The sequence below is a fragment of the Formica exsecta genome, unplaced genomic scaffold (genome assembly GCF_003651465.1).
Source record: "Formica exsecta isolate Colony F162 unplaced genomic scaffold, ASM365146v1 scaffold746, whole genome shotgun sequence".
Lineage (NCBI taxonomy): Eukaryota > Metazoa > Arthropoda > Insecta > Hymenoptera > Formicidae > Formica > Formica exsecta.
Genome location: NW_021853513.1, coordinates 30,946 through 53,198, shown reverse-complemented (window position 1 = coordinate 53,198; position 22,253 = coordinate 30,946). Strand labels below are relative to the sequence as shown.

At 35.3% G+C, this 22,253-nt stretch overlaps 2 protein-coding genes across 8 annotated transcripts in view; one reads left to right on the top strand and one right to left on the bottom strand.

The window, feature by feature from the left end:
- The first annotated feature begins 794 nt into the window (after positions 1–794).
- LOC115243907 lies at positions 795–21,446 on the top strand. Of its 7 annotated transcripts, none has more exons than XM_029821206.1 (15): positions 795–1,540; positions 2,322–2,394; positions 2,670–2,712; positions 2,802–2,962; positions 6,633–6,709; positions 6,785–6,894; positions 6,966–7,180; positions 7,264–7,372; positions 7,447–7,550; positions 7,665–7,728; positions 7,812–7,893; positions 13,517–13,744; positions 13,938–14,043; positions 14,118–14,346; positions 14,611–21,446. In XM_029821206.1, exons 2-15 carry the CDS (start codon positions 2,384–2,386, stop codon positions 14,749–14,751), a joined length of 1,680 nt encoding a protein of 559 aa, XP_029677066.1. In that variant the 5' UTR covers positions 795–1,540; positions 2,322–2,383; the 3' UTR covers positions 14,752–21,446. The 7 variants fall into 7 exon arrangements, with proteins under 7 accessions (XP_029677066.1, XP_029677068.1, XP_029677070.1 ...); XM_029821208.1 differs by having other exon boundaries at positions 804–1,540; positions 2,561–2,712; XM_029821210.1 differs by having other exon boundaries at positions 805–1,540; positions 13,517–13,654.
- Positions 15,968–22,253, bottom strand: part of LOC115243910 (GPI transamidase component PIG-S) — a gene marked incomplete at its 5' end in the record, with an annotated part of 36,679 nt that continues 30,393 nt past the window's right edge. The window contains one exon of the mRNA XM_029821214.1: positions 15,968–16,676. Within this exon, the coding sequence (XP_029677074.1) occupies positions 16,589–16,676 (88 nt within the window). The remainder of the gene's footprint in view (positions 16,677–22,253) is intronic.

Genomic DNA, 22,253 nt, shown 5'->3' with positions numbered 1-22,253 from the left:
CATTCAACATATTTAACTATCTTAAAAATTTATAATTTCTTGCTCTTTCTAAACTTTTCTTAAAATAATGCCGCGGCAATAATGAAAACGACAATCCTCGCGACAACGCTTTTGTAAAAGTCTCCCGTGTATTATTTGCTTACGTCAGTTGGAATGAAGAAACGAGCGACAACATCCCAACTGATCTGTGCGCGCGTGAGACAACAAAAAATTTGGCAGATTGTTGTCCCTCGCGAATGATAATATTGATTGAAAATTTCTTGTAATCGCATCGGCCATGATTTTTATCCAGGCGGGAGTATTTTTTGAACCGTGGCGCGCGGGCGCGCCTTATCTCGCGGAGACGGACAATGACATCATCGCTGCGCGCGCTCATTAACAATAAGTTTATATAAATATAGCATACGCGTATGCGTATGCTATATTGACAGTGGAGAAGGCCCTTGCACAATGCTAGGCGATAGCGATAGCGATAGAAATAAAAACAGAAAATTCCAACATTGGGAATGCATATGCCAATGCAGAATGATGTTATTCTCTGCAAATCATTCTTTATAGAGAATAACATTCTGCATATGCATTCCGTAGTGTTGGAATTTTCTGTTTCTATTTCTATCGCTATCGCTATCGCTCATCGCTATCGCTATTACTTAGCATTGTGCAAGGGCCTAGACAGCCACGAAATTCAAGGTCCTCGGACTTTCGCGCATGCGCATGAAGCGACGACGGCGACACGGCGGCCCGTGCGAACTTCACCGTGTGTGACATCACGCTTCATTGTTGGAGGTTTACGTCATTCTCCTGAATCCGTTCGGACTGTTCGGAGAGAGCGTGCGCGGAGATGACAGACGGGCGTGCGCGCGCACGCACGCACGCATGCACAACCTCCTTTTCGTCACGGAAAAGACAACAAGCGATAAAAAGTCGCCCACACCGTCGTCGCTGACCTGAACGAGTTTGAATCGCACTCTCTCCAGTGTCCGGACATTGTATCGGAAACGTCGACGACGACGTTCTCACAGGGAGAAACGGAGTTTCTAGTGTTTCTACTGTCAAAATTTGGAGGAGGCGTGTATCGTTATATGAGAAGACGCGAAGATTTCTCGCTGACACATTTTACTGTGAGTGAGATTCGGGTGCGCATCCTTCGGGGCGACGACTTTGCGCAATTCGACGACTCCGTCATCGTTCGCCACAAATCACTAGACTGGCAAAGATATGTGATTAATAGATCGCCTTTTTCTTATACCACCATCACCTCTCCATCAGGTCGGTGCGCGTACGACGACACGCGACGCGCCTCTTTCATTTTAAATATAACGGTTTATAAATAAGTATGAGCAATAGCGGGAGTGCGCGGTGGGGCTGATTTTTCTTTCCATTCGCGCGTGTTTATCCACGCGCTCTCCGCGCGCAAGAGAGATAGATCTACGTAGTGAGAGAGAAAGAGAGACGAAGTGAGCGTCGGATGCATTCAACAACCGTAACTTTTTTCCTGTGTGCCCTTTGTGCACGTAAACGCCGCCGAAACCCCATCAAGGTTAGTATGTTTGCTTCTCGCTTGGTATTTTGCGCGCTTCTCTCCGACAAGGATGGTAGATATGAGGACGATAAGAACGGAAGAGACGGAAGGGAGAGAGAATAAAGCGCGAAAGTCGCTAGATCATTAGTTCCAGACATTATAGACGGACGGACGGACAGAACTCGCTTAATCGGCGGTTAATTAAAATAACGATAATTAACTCTCAAGACAAATCATCTCTCGAGCGATAAGAATATACAAAACGCCTAGCGATAAAACTTCTGCGATGTCTTATCAATTCCGAGCGTAATATTGTGACAGAGAATGGAAATTTAATCTTACAAATTTTTAAATTGGCATACGAATCTCATCGATTCCGCGTTTTCTTAAGAGAAGAAACGACGCGATACAAGGTGGTTGTGTAGTATGTATGACATGCAGTGTGTGTGCGTGCGTGCGTATGTGCGCACGCGTATCTATGTGTGTGACTTCGAAACGCGATTTGTTGTGCCTGCGATTTGTAGATAGAATGCTTCGCATTTGTCTTTCCTTAAGTTCGTCTTTCTTTTTCTGACACGTTTTGCGCATAGATACCTTTTTTGAAATACCTCGCAAGTTAATCATGTGATTTTAACGATTCGTTAATTGGAAATTACGGGAAATTATGATTGCGTGAGTATGCATTTCTTGGGAATGTTAGTGAGTAATCGTCACATATTACCATATGATTGGAGTGAGCTAATCAATAAACTTCAATTCAAACAGAGAGTTAAGCTTTCCTTTGTGTTTTATTCTATAGGTGAAACTCTTGATATGAGCACACGAGGGTGAATCGTTAACACACTAGCATGTCTGACAAGAATGTCATCAAGGTTGGTATAATCGTTATATTTAAAATAGAGAAAAAAGAATATCTCTTAATTATTTGTTGCATTATATCAGAGATGAATGTATGTATCTATATTTAAATCATATGTTCGATATGAGATATTTTTTAGTTAAAATAAAAATTAATATCTCATGTATCTTTTCCCATAGGAAAATATGAAAGTCCAAATCGAGAAATTTGTAGATACATTCATACTTCTGCAAGCAAAAATTTAAATCAGTTGTATAGTTTTAAATGATGAGGAATATTTATCACCAGATCTCGACTAAGCGTAAACTCAACAGTCACCTGTGTATCCTGTGTGAGTGCGCAAACTTTATATCTACATTTATATAGTTTCCATTTAATCAACAGTGTTGAAACAGAGTAAAGGGAATTTGCTAATTTCAGACACAAGAAATATACGTGATGCTGTTGTTCCCAAACTGTTTGCAGCTGCGCAACAAGCTGCAGTACGACGATAAGGATTGTCCTGAATGTACCGATGCCTGTATAATGTTAGAAGAATTCTGCATATTTGCCACAGAACTGGCACGTCTGTGCGAGCGAGGGTAACAAAAGCTTTATGATTTATCGTACAGTTTTGATTTTGCTAGGTATTTTTTAAAGACACCACCCAGGTATTGCCCTATGTAGTATAATGGATTTTCGTTTTTCCCTTGCAAGTTAAATTATTCGCACTAGAATATATAATATCAGGGCGTTTACTTCCTGGAAAAACATGGTATTCTTAGGAAATTTTTTTATACCTGGTAAAATCAGATTATTTTCATGGAATTTGGGGCTCAAGGAATTTAAAAAAAATTATCTCTTTGATAATTTTGCTCTACTGTAAGCAGTAGACAATTCGTCAATAAGCCATGTTGTGAATTATGTGTTTAACCCTTCGTCTGCACATCTTCGTAGCAAATCAATAACTGCATATGAGGTAGAATCTACCCCAGCTATCTTTGACTCGTTATAGTTTTTAAATTATCAGTTATTTCAAAAAAAGATTAGAGACATATTTTTTTAGTGCAACTATCGAACTTTAAGGTCCAATAATCAAATTTGCAAAAAAATAATATTTTAAACTAGGAAAGTTTAGGGGTCTGAAGGGAACGATGTATTTCAAAATGCACACTTTTATAAAAAATTCCTTTAAATTTGCAATTTTAAATATTTAGGATATTTATTTATATTTATTCAAAAATTTTCGTTAGAAAAAGTCTGAGGTAGAATATACCCCGTGTGCAGACAAAGGGCTCAAATAAAAATAAGTTATAAATATATATCTATATCTGTTTATACAGGGTGTCCGGTAAAGATTGTGCCAACGCTCGTGAGCGGGTAGAGTACAGTAATCTGAACAGAAAAGTCCTGTAACATTTTTTTATATAACGCGTAATAAAGGAATTATTATTGAGTAAAATCTGGCCAATCAGCGCCAACCTTTAGCCGGGCGCACGTCAGTGAGCCCCGCGCTGTGAAGTGTGCGCCGCCGCATACTATCAGGCGGGCGGCTCACCGACGTGCGTCCGGCTAAAAATCGGCGCTAATTGACCAGATTTTACTCAATAATAACTCCTTTATTAAGCGCTATATAAAAAAATGTTACAGGACTTTTCTGTTTTGTGATTGGTGTCCTTTCCATCACCGTGTAATGAGCGAGAGGCATTCATAGGAACAGCTGCCGTTCTAAAGATAAACAAGAATAGACACATGTAGTACAATTCCAGGTTCTGCATACTGATCCAATATTATCACACTCGATACTAGTAGTAGCGACTACTATGTTTGTGGTAGGATTTGATATTTGAGAGTGCAATTGATGTCTGTACGTTCGACGTATATATAGAAGTCGAGTCGAAACTTTATACATGATTAGGAATAAGTTTTTTTCTTTACAATTTTTTGCGACTTTAGCTATATTTAATTATTACTGCTAGGAATAAGTTTTGTAACTTTTATTATGCAACTGTTTTTTGGAAAGTGTTAAATAGGGGGTCATTTTAATGCTTTGAAAGACGAGTATGTTAATAATATTGTCGAGATTCATCATTCAAAGTTATTGCAATAAATATCTGATAATTTTCATTCACGATAAAAAAATGGCAGGATCATCTGTGAATCATCCTGTATAGCAGAAGAGAGATGTCATCAATTACATAATCGTCAAACAAAATTTCATCAGAGTGTGGTAATAGGATACACTAGATAGTAGCATCAATTATCGTTTTTTTTTAGCTGAACGTACTTCCACATATCAAATAATTTTGCAACGATCGACCTCGCGTTGCGTTTCATCATTGTTTTACAACATTCCCCCTCTATAATCATAATCAAACGCTCAATATTTTCGCCTGAAACATACAGATTTCCGTTCACCCGATAATGTGCACAGTGTACACAGAAAAAAAATTATATACAGGGTATCTACTCAAATCCTGTAAAAAATTCTCCTAAAAATTCTCTGATCTTTCATATATTTTTGTTCAAAATTCCAGATAAAGAGAATATTTTAAACATTCTTTGATGCAATTTCCTAAAATAAGTTTTTTTATTGTATGCTTTTTCTGATGCTTTTCATTCATACGAAAGAAAAACACAAAGTCATTTAAGTTTTAAGTGCTAGATTTACAAATGTATTGAAAATAAAACTGAACAGCTTTTGTTAAAATAAAATTTTTTAATTTGCAATATTTTTATTTTTTATCACTGAAAATTAAAATAAAAAATATATATTGCATATTTAATATTTTGTTAAGACATTGAATATACAGGGTGTCCGGTAAAGATTGTGCCAACGCTCGTGAGCGGCTAGAGCATAGTAAACTGAACAGAAAAGTCCTGTAACATTTTTTTATATAACGCGTAATAAAGGAATTATTATTGAGTAAAATCTGGCCAATCAGCGCCAACCTTTAGCCGGGCGCACGTCAGTGAGCCCCGCGCTGTGAAGTGTGCGCCGCCGCATACTATCAGGCGGGCGGTTCACCGACGTGCATCCGGCTAAAAATCGGCGCTAATTGATCAGATTTTACTCAATAATAACTCCTTTATTAAGCGTTATATAAAAAAATGTTACAGGACTTTTCTGTTCAGTTTACTATGCTCTAGCCGCTCACGAGCGTTGGCACAATCTTTACCGGACACCCTGTATATTCAATGTCTTAACAAAATATTAAATATGCAATATATATTTTTTATTTTAATTTTCAGTGATAAAAAATAAAAATATTGCAAATTAAAAAATTTTATTTTAACAAAAGCTGTTCAGTTTTATTTTCAATACATTTGTAAATCTAGCACTTAAAACTTAAATGACTTTGTGTTTTTCTTTCGTATGAATGAAAAGCATCAGAAAAAGCATACAATAAAAAAACTTATTTTAGGAAATTGCATCAAAGAATGTTTAAAATATTCTCTTTATCTGGAATTTTGAACAAAAATATATGAAAGATCAGAGAATTTTTAGGAGAATTTTTTACAGGATTTGAGTAGATACCCTGTATATAATTTTTTTTCTGTGTACACTGTGCACATTATCGGGTGAACGGAAATCTGTATGTTTCAGGCGAAAATATTGAGCGTTTGATTATGATTATAGAGGGGGAATGTTGTAAAACAATGATGAAACGCAACGCGAGGTCGATCGTTGCAAAATTATTTGATATGTGGAAGTACGTTCAGCTAAAAAAAAACGATAATTGATGCTACTATCTAGTGTATCCTATTACCACACTCTGATGAAATTTTGTTTGACGATTATGTAATTGATGACATCTCTCTTCTGCTATACAGGATGATTCACAGATGATCCTGCCATTTTTTTATCGTGAATGAAAATTATCAGATATTTATTGCAATAACTTTGAATGATGAATCTCGACAATATTATTAACATACTCGTCTTTCAAAGCATTAAAATGACCCCCTATTTAACACTTTCCAAAAAACAGTTGCATAATAAAAGTTACAAAACTTATTCCTAGCAGTAATAATTAAATATAGCTAAAGTCGCAAAAAATTGTAAAGAAAAAAACTTATTCCTAATCATGTATAAAGTTTCGACTCGACTTCTATATATACGTCGAACGTACAGACATCAATTGCACTCTCAAATATCAAATCCTACCACAAACATAGTAGTCGCTACTACTAGTATCGAGTGTGATAATATTGGATCAGTATGCAGAACCTGGAATTGTACTACATGTGTCTATTCTTGTTTATCTTTAGAACGGCAGCTGTTCCTATGAATGCCTCTCGCTCATTACACGGTGATGGAAAGGACACCAATCACAAAACTGGTTCAAGTAAGTTAACAAATAAGCCGATTGTCTCGACAGGTCCCACCTCAATTATTACTTATTTATCGATCAATCACTTAGAGAGGATGGCATATGAGGTATTTTTGGGCGGGTCTTGCAATCCAACTACCTGGAGGTCAGACATAGCGATCCCGACCCTTCAGAACCTCGGAATTACTTACTACAATCCTGTAGGTTGCTCACTATCGTCGTCCTCTTCGCCTTCGCACACAAGATATCATAATTGGATTCTGTATCACAGCAAGTGTCGCAATGGGGTCCAGAGTTGATAGCCCAGGAGTACGAGGCGAAGCAGACGGCGCGGGTCTTGCTATTCGTTATCGACAACCAGACGCGCAACAGCGCGGGTATTATTGAAGCGGCTCAACTGGCAGCTACGCGCAGCGAATCCCTGGTGCTCGTCATTTATCCGTATCGCCAGGGGCAAACTATACTAGGAGAGACCGTTTCTACACAGTATGTTGACCAGTGATTAATTAATAAAAAACATTGTTCTGTCATAATGTTTTCCTCATCTTACGTGTTTCTTTATTCTTTAGAGAATATTACGATTTGATGAATGGATTGTTGGTACTTCAATATCTAATGGAGAGACAAAGGATACCGATATTCGAGAGCGTTTCAGTTGCTCTTCACTGCACATCCAAGGTAATGGCTTCTAATTAACGAGCAAATTATGGCATAACTAATGATTAATACATGTATACTATATGTATGCACAGATGTTACGCGAAGAGATCAATGTGCAGGACTGTACGGATTTGTATACTGAAGATGGCATCAGACCTATAAGAATCTCGCTTACTCAGAATGGGACGGATGCAGTGTAAGTTTCTGCCGATTCTGAAAAATCATTTACGTATATATGTATAGCTATTTATACATATGGAACAAAATAAAATAAGAGAACATTTGCAAGGAAATTTTGTTTACGTTTTAGAACGTTGCGAGAGATTTTCAAATCTATGAATGTTGATGACAGCGGTACGATAAAGTTGGGGGAAGTATGTATATACGCTTTTTGTCGCGCGAGAAATAAAATTTAAGAAATGCACCGTCGCCAACACACGTTTTTCTTCATTTCCAGGCTTGGGTGACGTTGCAGTCGAACACAACAATGTGCAACAATATGCCTTTCTCGGATTTGCTCAACACAGTAAATAAATCTGGTAATAAATTCATATTAGATAGATGTTCCAATTACTGCCAGTGTCCCTATAATTGCCGTTTTATTTATTTTACTTGATAAAAAATTAATTTGTAAACAAACATGTTCAAAAAAAAAATTTATTATTAAATCAATACTTTAATTTATATAAAAACAAAAAAAATGACACGTATTTGTTTTTACTTAGTATTTAAAAATTAATGTTAAAAACTGAACATTAAGTTTGAGTATCAAAAATGCGACTACGTGAGTAAAAGGCGATGCAAAAGTTGTACTAAAGAAAGGGGATTAATTTTATTATATAACCTATATATTTATATAATTTGAAAAAGTAATTAAATGTGTGACAAATATCTCTTGTTTTTCTTTTTTGTTTCTTTCTTTCTTTTCTTTTTCTAAAAACAGGCTTCGAGCAAAGATTAAAGTGGCAACCTGTTCACGATGCATGCATAATGTAATATCTTATTTATTTTTATATGTGTATATTTGTTATACTTATAATTTTCTATTTGTTAATAATTCTTGATAGTGTTAATTTGACAATAATTTGCATGCTACTGTACACGGTACATTATAGACCAACCTTTCAAATTTGATCATAAAATAGAAAAAAATATGAATATTTTTTGATATGTATATATTATATATAAATCAATTCGACGGCAGCAAATCAAAGCGCTTCCGGTTAGAGATAAGCTAAAAAAAAAAAATCAATTGTAATCGGTCTCTTTCGGCGATATCTAGAGCTATCGCAGAGTATGGCAACCGAGCGCGAATCGATGCGTAAACGTGGGCTTCAAAGTCGAATCAGTTTAGCCGCCGGTCCCATCGAACGAATCCGAATCGATATTGCGCGGCCAGATCCCGTCGAGTATTGCCGATCGGTCGGTTGAAAAGAGTCACGGACGCGGAAAAACAGTTGCAATTTATTCAATGTCAGAATCGCGGCGAGGCCGGGTCCGATCCGATCCCATCCACGCCGTCCCTCCTCCCCCTATCCTCTTCCCCACCCAACGCGCCGTTAGAATTGGACTCTATCGGGCCATAACAATTATTAGCGTTGCGACGCGGCGTGGAAGTGGCACAATAATATGCATAGAACATAGAGGGCTTACAGCATTTCCATTACATTAGCCCTCGCACGAGTGCGCGGGCGCGCCAAACGATCCGGAAATAAAGCGGAATTGCATATCGGAAACTTGGTTGCCTGGCCCATCGCCAGCCAAGTGCCTCCTAATTCTGTCCTTTGGAAAAATCGACACTTTATTTCCATCGCGTCTTCGTAAGTTTGTCAACGCGGCGGATCAACGACGACGCAAGGGCCGATCTGGAGGATAAAGGGAGAAAGAAATGAGGTGCGCGAAGATTGTTTTCAATGAAAAAAAAAAATCTTATTCTCGGCTGTAAATATTTTAAATTGGATAAATATATATTGCGCGCATATATGTAGAGAGAATATTTTTAAGCCACGGGTAATTTTCGCGCGATTCAATCGCGAGAGATGCAAAACATTCACACCGTCGGAGCAAGAAGTTGCTTCGAACTGTTAGCGCTCATAATCAATCGCAGTTACGCCTGCGGGATTACAAGCTGACAACGAACGTTGATGCGTGCAATTAGAAGGGAACTCGCGACAAATCGCCTGTACCGTACCATTGGTTCGTCGTAAACTGGTAATTAGCCGCGTGCATTCGGTGAAAGCACTAACACGCTCCGTCACCGATTTAATTAGTCTATAACTCTTGCGCCAGGATCAGGATTCGGGTGCCCCGCGATAACATAAATTATCGTCGAACCGACGCGCGTTATTCTGGCTCATCTGGCGCCATGGAGTGATTACGTTTTACGGTATATCAGCGAACGACCGGCGTGTCGATTCGAAAGACCCACCGGATTTTAATTGAGCCTGCCAATCGACGCGTCGCGCGTTAACGAACGGTTATTATTAAAATCGGTTCGTGATTACTCTATCGAGAAGTGGTTACGATTTCTCTCTCGCGATTTCTGCGAATTTCTGCAAAATCCCGAGAAATTACGTGCGCGTTCGCGCGCGGCCAATTCACTCGATGTAAAGGAAAATCGTGCTATTTCAGCGAAGTTTTAGCAGACAGGGATATTTCTTTCGATTCGGCATAAAGCGAAGTAAATGAAATTGTGCGAAGCTATAAGGATTAATAGGATGTGTTGCGAGATCAAATTTGAACGTCAATACGTCAATGTATGAACGATCTTATAATATTACAGGGTATCTATTCCCTGAAAAAACAGTAAAAAACCTGGAATTCTTACGGATCTTTTGTACCTGGAACAAATCAAAGACTTCTCATGAGATTTTATTGAAACTCTGGAAATTTTTTAAAGAAATTCTTTCTTTTTGATAATTTTGCTCTCATATTGTAAAAAGTCCGCAAACCAAATGAATTATGCGTTTAAAATATATTATAAATATACGTATATGTATCACTGTTCGTATATTCAACATCTTAACAAAATATTAAATATGCAATATATATTTTTTATTTTAATTTTCAGTGATAAAAAATAAAAATATTGCAAATTAAAAAATTTTATTTTAACAAAAGCTGTTCAGTTTTATTTTCAATACATTTGTAAATCTAGCACTTAAAACTTAAATGACTTTGTGTTTTTCTTTCGTATGAATGAAAAGCATCAGAAAAAGCATACAATAAAAAAACTTATTTTAGGAAATTGCATCAAAGAATGTTTAAAATATTCTCTTTATCTGGAATTTTGAACAAAAATATATGAAAGATCAGAGAATTTTTAGGAGAATTTTTTACAGGATTTGAGTAGATACCCTGTATATAATTTTTTTTCTGTGTACACTGTGCACATTATCGGGTGAACGGAAATCTGTATGTTTCAGGCGAAAATATTGAGCGTTTGATTATGATTATAGAGGGGGAATGTTGTAAAACAATGATGAAACGCAACGCGAGGTCGATCGTTGCAAAATTATTTGATATGTGGAAGTACGTTCAGCTAAAAAAAAACGATAATTGATGCTACTATCTAGTGTATCCTATTACCACACTCTGATGAAATTTTGTTTGACGATTATGTAATTGATGACATCTCTCTTCTGCTATACAGGATGATTCACAGATGATCCTGCCATTTTTTTATCGTGAATGAAAATTATCAGATATTTATTGCAATAACTTTGAATGATGAATCTCGACAATATTATTAACATACTCGTCTTTCAAAGCATTAAAATGACCCCCTATTTAACACTTTCCAAAAAACAGTTGCATAATAAAAGTTACAAAACTTATTCCTAGCAGTAATAATTAAATATAGCTAAAGTCGCAAAAAATTGTAAAGAAAAAAACTTATTCCTAATCATGTATAAAGTTTCGACTCGACTTCTATATATACGTCGAACGTACAGACATCAATTGCACTCTCAAATATCAAATCCTACCACAAACATAGTAGTCGCTACTACTAGTATCGAGTGTGATAATATTGGATCAGTATGCAGAACCTGGAATTGTACTACATGTGTCTATTCTTGTTTATCTTTAGAACGGCAGCTGTTCCTATGAATGCCTCTCGCTCATTACACGGTGATGGAAAGGACACCAATCACAAAACTGGTTCAAGTAAGTTAACAAATAAGCCGATTGTCTCGACAGGTCCCACCTCAATTATTACTTATTTATCGATCAATCACTTAGAGAGGATGGCATATGAGGTATTTTTGGGCGGGTCTTGCAATCCAACTACCTGGAGGTCAGACATAGCGATCCCGACCCTTCAGAACCTCGGAATTACTTACTACAATCCTGTAGGTTGCTCACTATCGTCGTCCTCTTCGCCTTCGCACACAAGATATCATAATTGGATTCTGTATCACAGCAAGTGTCGCAATGGGGTCCAGAGTTGATAGCCCAGGAGTACGAGGCGAAGCAGACGGCGCGGGTCTTGCTATTCGTTATCGACAACCAGACGCGCAACAGCGCGGGTATTATTGAAGCGGCTCAACTGGCAGCTACGCGCAGCGAATCCCTGGTGCTCGTCATTTATCCGTATCGCCAGGGGCAAACTATACTAGGAGAGACCGTTTCTACACAGTATGTTGACCAGTGATTAATTAATAAAAAACATTGTTCTGTCATAATGTTTTCCTCATCTTACGTGTTTCTTTATTCTTTAGAGAATATTACGATTTGATGAATGGATTGTTGGTACTTCAATATCTAATGGAGAGACAAAGGATACCGATATTCGAGAGCGTTTCAGTTGCTCTTCACTGCACATCCAAGGTAATGGCTTCTAATTAACGAGCAAATTATGGCATAACTAATGATTAATACATGTATACTATATGTATGCACAGATGTTACGCGAAGAGATCAATGTGCAGGACTGTACGGATTTGTATACTGAAGATGGCATCAGACCTATAAGAATCTCGCTTACTCAGAATGGGACGGATGCAGTGTAAGTTTCTGCCGATTCTGAAAAATCATTTACGTATATATGTATAGCTATTTATACATATGGAACAAAATAAAATAAGAGAACATTTGCAAGGAAATTTTGTTTACGTTTTAGAACGTTGCGAGAGATTTTCAAATCTATGAATGTTGATGACAGCGGTACGATAAAGTTGGGGGAAGTATGTATATACGCTTTTTGTCGCGCGAGAAATAAAATTTAAGAAATGCCAACACACCAACACACGTTTTTCTTCATTTCCAGGCTTGGGCGACGTTGCAGTCGAACACAACAATGTGCAACAATATGCCTTTCTCTCAACACAGTTTATATATTTTACTTGAAAAAAATTAATTTATAAACAAACATGTTCAAAAAAAAATTTATTATTAAATCAATACTTTAATTTATATAAAAACAAAAAAAATGACACGTATTTGTTTTTACTTAGTATTTAAAAATTAATGTTAAAAACTGAACATTAAGTTTGAGTATCAAAAATGCGACTACGTGAGTAAAAGGCGATGCAAAAGTTGTACTAAAGAAAGGGGATTAATTTTATTATATAACCTACATTGATTATGTAAAATGAATTATTAAGCTATATAAGAATCATTTTAATGAAATAATGTGTGAAATAAATGATATTTTATGTTAAATTATTATAATTAATGCTGATAGCAATAGGGACAATATTTTCTGGTTTGTCCGTTAGACTTCCGTCAGTATTCGGGGTAAGAAACACAAGTACATATAACTAACATTTATCTACAGACTACTCTAACCTCTTTTCGGGCGCAGCGAGACTGGCAGTGATCTGGTCACAATCAAAGGGACTGACAATTATTGGGTGTCAGTCATACGGACATTTTTTTTAGATAACAGTGAGGGACATTGCAGATTTCTATAGATTTTTATTTATTATTTGAGTATTTATATGTAATGCATAATTTTTTTTATAATAATAGAGTTATTAAGTAACATTATGATTCAAAGTGAGGCATTTTTTAGCTTCAGCAACGCCCAAAACGGTTAAATGAAGTTAAGCTATAAGCTTAAGGTGGCAGTAATTGGGACGTCTACTTTATCGGATTTGACGACTTGTTTTCTGATTCATCAAAAAAAAATTAATAATCACAAACATGTTTATTCCGCAGAGATGTACAGAACATTGATAGACGGATTTCCGGCGAACGGCGATCCGACAGAATTTCGAATCAATTTCGAGCAGTTCTGTGCTCTGGCCAACGAGTTGTCGTGGACGCGGACGAAGAGTAATGGCGTTTCTTGTGAAAGTGAGATACCTTCAGTATGGAATATATTTTGTAGGAAGGCTTCAAATTTTCTGCGCCGAGCTATTGTACATCCCTTTAATCGTTTTCTAGGTATTTCTAATTTTTCGATCAAATTTCTCTCGCGATCTCTGGCACTTAATGTGTACAATTCCTATATCTCATCCGAATCCTTTATTCTATCACTCTTCAAGTGAAACATGACGATTGAACACGTAATTGATCTCGCTTATCTCATAGAGTAAATCGAAAAAACAGGACATGTAACAAACTTGAATCTTTTCAGATTGGACTAATTCCTTCGCACAGGAGTCTGAGAAGAGAGACATTTACATCGGCGTGGTCAATAAAGATCTGTTTTGGTTGGAATCTTCCGCAGTGCCGCTGATAGAGTGAGTATCGACTTCCGATCATCTATTCACGGTTAACGAATGGTTCCCTTTTCATTCATGCGATCTCCTTTCAGGTCGATGAGATTGTCTCTATATCGATCAAGTCTGAACGAGTACAACGTAAGGGTACTGCCGCAGGAATTACACAAGATGAAGAATTCGCGGCTGATCCTGCTGATAGTGCCGCAACATTCGCGCGGAATTGCTATTATGGCGTTGGCAGCTCATTTGATTGGACTGCGCGCTAAGCTCATCCTTTGTGTTCAGACTCTTCCCGAGGATTCGATCGTGTCTGGTGAAAAAGTACGATTGATATACTGAATATTAACATATGTCAGCAATAACTGAATATAGAATTCATTCATCAAAATATCTTAACAATAACTGAAAATAAGATTAACTGTCGAATTATTTAAGATTAAAGAATCCTTTGAAGAATTAAATTTCAAGAGAATATTATTTCGAATAAATCATAGTGATGTACAATATATAAACACTTTTCAACATTTATAGACATTTCTTTTTTATAATAGAAATGTAATACGTTTTTGTTTTTGATTGATTTAGCTGACTGAACAAGCCAGAAAAGATTACAACCGGGGGAGGATGTACCTGTCGGATTATGCGACGCGCGAAGGTGTACCTGTTTTTCAGAATATCGCTGATGCTTTGCAACACGCGATACAGTTAGTTCAAAGTCCTTGTTGACTTAATTGCTCTTTACTATTTTTTTCTATTATTTTCGTACGAATAAGCTCCACGGTTCGATGATTAATTTATTTTTACTCTTAACAATGTCCAGCTACCATTTGAGATCCACGCTATGGAACGTACCATAGGTATAATGATGATGATGTTTGCATTGCCACTATTATTTCTATTAAGGGTGACTATACCCTACTCGTAGTAACTAGTGTCGTCATTGGCATACACAAGAGATGATTCTTCTTATGATGTATCTTATCATTATCGTTTTATCAATAGATAAAACTCTCATACTATTTACATCCTTAACGAGATATTGTTCATCTGTGTGTTATTATTATTACTTATTTTTAAATTCTTGACGAAGTTAAAACACAGGCAGTCAAGATCTTTTATTTCCATCAAGATATTCCACATTTATTTTTATTATTATTACTATTTATTATGAGCACAGAACATTTCTTGAGCAATTATTTTTACTTCATAGGTCAAATACACAACTTATTTTATTTTATTATTTTTTTTTTTTTTTTAGAGAGCTTATATACACCATATTTTATACTAGCTAAATGCATCGAGCAGCTAATTGTTTTATTATTGTTTTCTTTTTTTTAGTGTTTTTATTACTATGTTCTTCTCTTTATCGAATGACATTGGACCTTTTGTTATATAAATCAGTAAAAAAAAAAGAGCGGTCTCTCACGGTAGATGGACATATACTATTTTTCCTCTCTCGTTCGTTTTTTTTCTTTTTATAGTAACTTAATGTTCACAGTCTTTTTTTGTAACCTTTTAGTAATGTGGGTTGAGGATTGAGTTGATACACGTGTACATACATGAAACTCGTTGTTTCTAACGATCTAATCGATTATTAACTTGAAATCTGATCGGAGAGGGGATGCGAAAGGAAGGATGTCGTGCAGGATTCGTTTGCGTCTTGCGTATGTGCGTATCTTGGCCGAGTGTATGCTTATCAATGTGCAATGTAACGTACAAACATGAAATTCAGTCGACGATGATGGCGAGAATTTCAATAAATCGGCCTGCATCCTCGTCCAAATCAATATGCAACATATGAATGAGTGAGTGAGAGAGAGAGGAGGGAGGGAAGAAGGGAGAGAGAGAGAGAATGAATGAATGAAAACGAAATAGTGATGCCTGCGGATCGTTCGAGACCTTGCTCAGAGATTTTATCGTTTGAATGAAAAAAAAGAAGTGGCTCAAGAAAGAAATTGTTTATTATATTTTTGCACACATGTGGTTTCATACACCCATATTTCATCGAATCATTGCCTCTTTAAAATAAAACAAAGTTATTACCATTTTCTTCATACGTTTTCCTTTCGATATTTTTTTTCTTTGCGAGAGAATATTCGATGCGAAATCATTGCCGCCGGTGAGTAAAAATTCTTACAATTCTATTGTCGTACTTAATGATCGTTATACAATACTATATAACGGACAACCGTCCTTAAGCGCCTAACTTTATGTAATACGACTCGATCGTTGATTAAATGATACTCGAAATACGATAGATATATATTCTTTTTGCTACACGCAATGAAAAATAAAAAAAACATAGATAAGAGCTTTTTCTACGATAAACAGTCACTGCACGAAACTTGGTATATATAAACTGTAAGAAACGTACGAAATTACATGTCTATTATTGCTATACATTACCTCTTGGTCGAGAAATAATCTTGAATCGCATTCGATTGTATACACGTAATCATGTTTTATCGATTAGATAAATGCATTTTCGTTATTCGATCTTTGGTTTACTATCCTTATCATTCTTACTTTCTCTACGGCCCGTCCTTTCTATCTTGTTACTCTTCTAGAGAAAGTAGTATCTTCGTATATTCTTAAGCGATAACAACACCGGTATCATCGCCGGCAGGAACAAGGGAATATACACTGCATATCTGCAACATTATCATAAAATTATCTCTTATTCTCTTTTCTGTAAATGTGCCTCTTATTAATTTTATACAAAATGAAATCTGGGAATAACCGATAAACTTTTATAGGAAAATATTGCATTAATTATACTGGATGTTCCTAAACATGTGCGAAAAGTTTCGCATGATTCCTTGGACAATAAAAAAAAATTCATATACTCTAATATCCTCAATCATCATCGGTATTGTTTTCGAGAGTTACAAGGTGTTCAAGATGTAAAAAAAAATTTCAAAAATTTATTTTGACAAAAAAAATTAAAATTATAGGAATTGTTAGAAATGACCATTTTCAGCCATGATACATGAATCTGTTTTCCTTCTCATCGATTGGCAAATACATTCAAAAATACTAGATGTATTACGGATTGTTTTGCATGATGCAATTATGCGATTTCTTAAATTTTCAATATTTTTAATCGAGATGCTATAAACTAAGGATTTAAGATAATCCTAGAGGAAAAAAATCCAAGGGATTCAATTTTGGGGACCAAAGGTTGAGATCCTGCTTGACTTATCCAATGATTAGGACATATATCTTGTATCTAAGAAAACTATGCCGTTTGGCATCAGTATATATGAACTTTTCTTCAAGAAATTATCCAAGATATGACCTCTCGAATTTTTTCGCATATATTTAGGACATCCTGTATATGTTATATTTCTTTCTTTCTCTTCCAAATTGCACGCAATAAAATTATTATTTATTATTATTATTATTATTTATTAATCCGTGCCTTACGGCTTTGGATGACCTCCAGTTATACAATTGTTATTTTGTCTTTGTGTTTGTGTTTTTTAAAATGTGTTTTTATAATGACTTATAGTTATCTAATAATACTCCCCTATAATATAACGAACATTAAAATTATTTTAAATAAAAACTCTTAACTTCCATAACTTCAATAAGCTAAAATTAATTCAAATAACTCATATACTTCATTTAACTCTGCTAAATAGATTTCCCTAATAAAAAATAAACTCAACTAACTAAAATATATCAAAAATAAAATAATAATGATGTAATGCAAATAACTTTCAACTAGAAACAAAATACAAAAACTAAAACTGCAATAGCTATTGCATCTAAATTACATATTACATATTAAATATTCAACATTCCTAATGTTTCTAACTACCTATCAATTTTCTTTAGTATTCATCGTCTGTTTTCGTCTATCTTCCTTTATATTACTCCTTCATCCTCACTGGTCTCATCTCCTTTCTTCTGTTCCTTTTCCTTCTTCCTAATTATATCTATCCTATTCATTAATTCATAGCTTTTTCCATCTCCTTTTAAGAATTCTTCTACTGGCGTTTCATCTTTAGTCTCCTCGCATTCTTTCAGCACATGTACCGTTTTCTATTCCTTCTCCGCATACTCTACATTTCCTTTCTTCCTCTTCTCTCCAGTGTTGATTTCATTTCCGCATCTAAATCTTGCTATCAAACTCCTATCCTTCTTTCCTCTTCTTCTTCGCAAATATGCTGGTATTTCTTCCATCATTATATTTTTATATACAGGGTGATTCAAAACAACCTGATGTCCTTGAAATGTCATATTCTTGAGCAAATTCTGGGACGATTTTTTCCTTTGCAAAATTTTGTCCGAAACTCAGTTTTTAAATTATAATTGAAAATATTTAGCTACTTACAAGTTCGGGACAATGGGCAGGCAAGGATGGCGCAACGCGTCACGAGCCTCACTTCACAATTTCACAATAAATATCACTGGAAACATTACTGTTTTTACTGCAGTATTTTATTATCATTCGCAAATATCAATTTCCACACAAATTAAGGTATAAAATGCCACGATAAATAATATTTATTGTAAAATTGTGAAGTGATGAGTCTCGTGACATGTTGTGTCGTCCCTGCCTGCCCGTTGTACCGTACTTATAAGTAGCTAACTATTTTCAATTATAACTCAAAAACTAAGCTTCGGATAAAATTTTGTAAAAGGAGAAATCGTCTCAGAATTCGCTTAAGAATATGACATTTCAAGGATATCAGATTGTTTTGAATCACCCTGTATTTCATTGTATTTGGACTCTTCTATTTTCTTTCTTCTCTTTCCTCCTTTTCTTTCTTTCCATTATTTCCTGAACTATCTTCTTTGCTTCTATGTTTTCCCTCAGCTCCTCCTTACTTATTTCCGCCTTATCTTCTCCTCTTTTCCCATTTATTCTCTTCGCTGCTTCTTCCACTCCTCTCTAGCTCCTTCATACATTCCACCACTAACCTTTTTTCGTCTGACGTGCAGTTTTCTCGTACTTAATTGTTCTTTTCTTTGTCTCCAGACTCGATTCCTTTATCTTAGTTTCTTCCGTTAAAATATAGTTCGGTGTTCTTATATCTAGTCCTAAAATCCATTTCACATATTTTCTTTTTATTCTACTCAGCCTTTCTTCTTTCTTCCATCCCCAAATCTTTGCTCCGTACAATGCCACACTTCCAACCAATGTGTCGAACATCTTCATTCTTCTCTTGTAAGCATCCTTGAATAACCTCTCTCCAATACTCCAAGTCAATTTCATTGCAATCGTCGCTCTTCTCATTCTTTTCAATACATGTTTCTCTGCTCCTCCGTTCTTTTGCATTATATATCCTAGATATTTTACTTCTTTCACCTCTTCTATATTCTCTTCACTCCATTTCCATTCTCTTCTTCCTATACTCCTTCCTTTCTCAAATATCAACACTTTTGACTTTTGAGTGTTCAAAATCAATCCTTTCCTTTCTATATATTTCTTTAATTTTCTCATCATTCCTTTTAACTCCTGCTCACTTTTTGCCAGCAAAACTATATCATTCGCGTATGTGATCAACCAAAACTTTTCTTTCCCCACTACTATTCCCCCCGTCTATTCTTTTCTCATCTCTGCCTCCAAATCCATCATATACACATTGAACAGCGTAGCACTCATAGGACATTCCTGTCTCACTCCGCTTCTTGTCCAGAACTTTGTTCTTCTATTTCCCACTTTTACCTTGTTCTTCGTTTTGTTTATATGTTTCCATAATCCTCTTTCTCAGCGTTCTCCTATACCTGTCTTCTTCATCATTTCTCCCAGTTTCGTTCTGTCTACCTTATCAAACGCCGCCGTGAGATCTATAAATAATGCAAAGATCTTTCCTCTTTTCTTCGAAATTTCTTTATTAACTACATAATTTAACACATATTGCATCAATTGTGCCTCTTCTTGCTCTAAAACCAAACTGTCCTTCCTCCAGTTTCATTTCTACTTCCTACGTGAGTTTCTCATTCAAAATGTTCGCATAAATCTTATAGTGTTCTTGTAGTTACTATGTCCATCAGAGTCACTCCTCAATAGTTCTTTACGTCGCCTTTTTCTCCTTTCTTATAAATTGGACTGATTAATCCTCTATTCCATTCTTCTGAAATTCTTCCTTCCTCCATATTTTGTTTAGTAGTTTTAAGAATACCTCTCCTATCTCTTTCGGCATTAATCTCCAAACTTCATTTTCTATTCCGTTTTCTCCCGGTACTTTTTCTTTTTTTAATCTCTTCAATTGTTTCATTAGCTCTTCCCTCGTTATTTTTTCCGTTTCTTCTCCATTCTTCTCTATTCCTTCCTCTTTTTCTCTTCTCTCTTCCTTCTCTTCTATTATCATTCTTTTCTTTGTTCCTCCTAATAACTTCATGAAATGCAAATTCCAACTTTCCAAATCTATATTCTCATCTATTTTCTCCCTCTTCTTTCTATATTTATTGATATATTTCCATGCCTCTTCCTCAGTTCTTATTAATTTTCTCTTTTCCTCTTCTTCTTTTTCGTGTTTGTTCTTTTCGTTGTCACACTATATTTTATATTCCTTCCTTTTTCTAATATATTTTTCTCGGTTAATCTTTCCTTTTTTCATCCTTCTCAGTTCTTTTCTCAGCTCTCTTTTTTTTTGTTCTCCATTCTTTGCTATGCCATTGTCTTCTTCCTAATTTCCACGGTATTATTTTTTTCTTAATTTTCAATAACGAATTATTTTATTCTCTATTTCTCTCCAGATCTCCCTGTTCTGTCTGTGTGCATGACCAATCTTCACATTTTCCGTGGTAATGCTCGATCCCTTCTTCTGTCCATACACTTCTTTCAATCTTGATTCTATCAGTCTTTTGACTGCTTCTTCTTTTTGTGCCTTCTAATTCCATTTGCAATGGTATGTGATCCGACTCTGTTCTATTTCCTTCTTCCATCTTTTTAACTTCTTCTATCGCTTTTTCGTTTGTTACAACGTAAACTATAACCAATGATCCTGATTCTCCGATGTATGTCCATTCCCCTTTCTTCTCATAACTTCAATTCAATATCATCCATCCTCTTTCTTTTAACTTGTTTATCATTATTCGTCCTTCTCTATTTGTTACTTTACCCCTTGATCTTCTTATCTCCCCTTCCTTCTTTCTTTCTGTTCCTATCGGACCACCTTCCTCTCCCGTTCTCGCGTTAAAATCTCCTCCTATCATTAAATATCCTTCTTTTTCCTCTTTTATTTCCTCTATTAAATTTTCCAATGTTTCTTCAATATTTTGACTATACAACCCCAGCAAACACAGAATATAACTGCTATATAACATGGGAATAACATGTAATGTAACGGTTGTTATACCTAATTTATATTGGGATTATATAACTATCTCTTATTTAAGCAATATAACACCAAAATATAACTGTTATGTAACATGGGAGTAACATGTAATGTAACAGTTGTTATACCTAATTTATATTGGGATTATATAACTATCTCTTATTTAAGCAATATAACACCAAAATATAACTGTTATGTAACATGGGAGTAACATGTAATGTAACAGTTGTTATACCTAATTTATATTGGGATTATATAACTATCTCTTATTTAAGCAATATAACACCAGAATATAACTGCTATGTAACATGGGAGTATATAATGTAACTGCCCAAGTAACAGAGTAACGTCAAAAGACGACATAATGACGTCTATTTTTGGTCTATAATGTCGGCGACTAATAATTGACGTTTAAAAGACCTTATTTCTTAGATTAGCCAAAGACGTAATTTTGAAAACGTTCTATGACCGTCCAAATAAAGTCCTTTTGTAACTTATATTGATTATAGTTCATTTGCTTACCGCTATACGGCGCGCTATTCACTATCTATACCCGTATTCAAATTCTTGTCATGAGCGTATATAAAGCGTGCAAAATGCGGCTAATAACATTGTAATTATTTTTATCAGTTCAATTTCTGATACGATTCCCGTACCAGAAAATTCAGATATTGAACTGATTTTTGGAAAATCGGACAGATAATATCCGATTTTAATTTATTCGGACAATTTTTATCCGAATAAGTAAAAATTGTTTGTTATTATCTGCTTAAAATATAAAACAGAAATTAACTTCCATATAAATAAAATCTTTAATTTTATAAATTAAATTATTTAAATTTACCTATAATATATATCACATTAATATGTGTTATATTATTACTGTAATTGGTCTTAGTTTTGCCGTCAAACAAACGTCAGAAAATGACGTCCCGT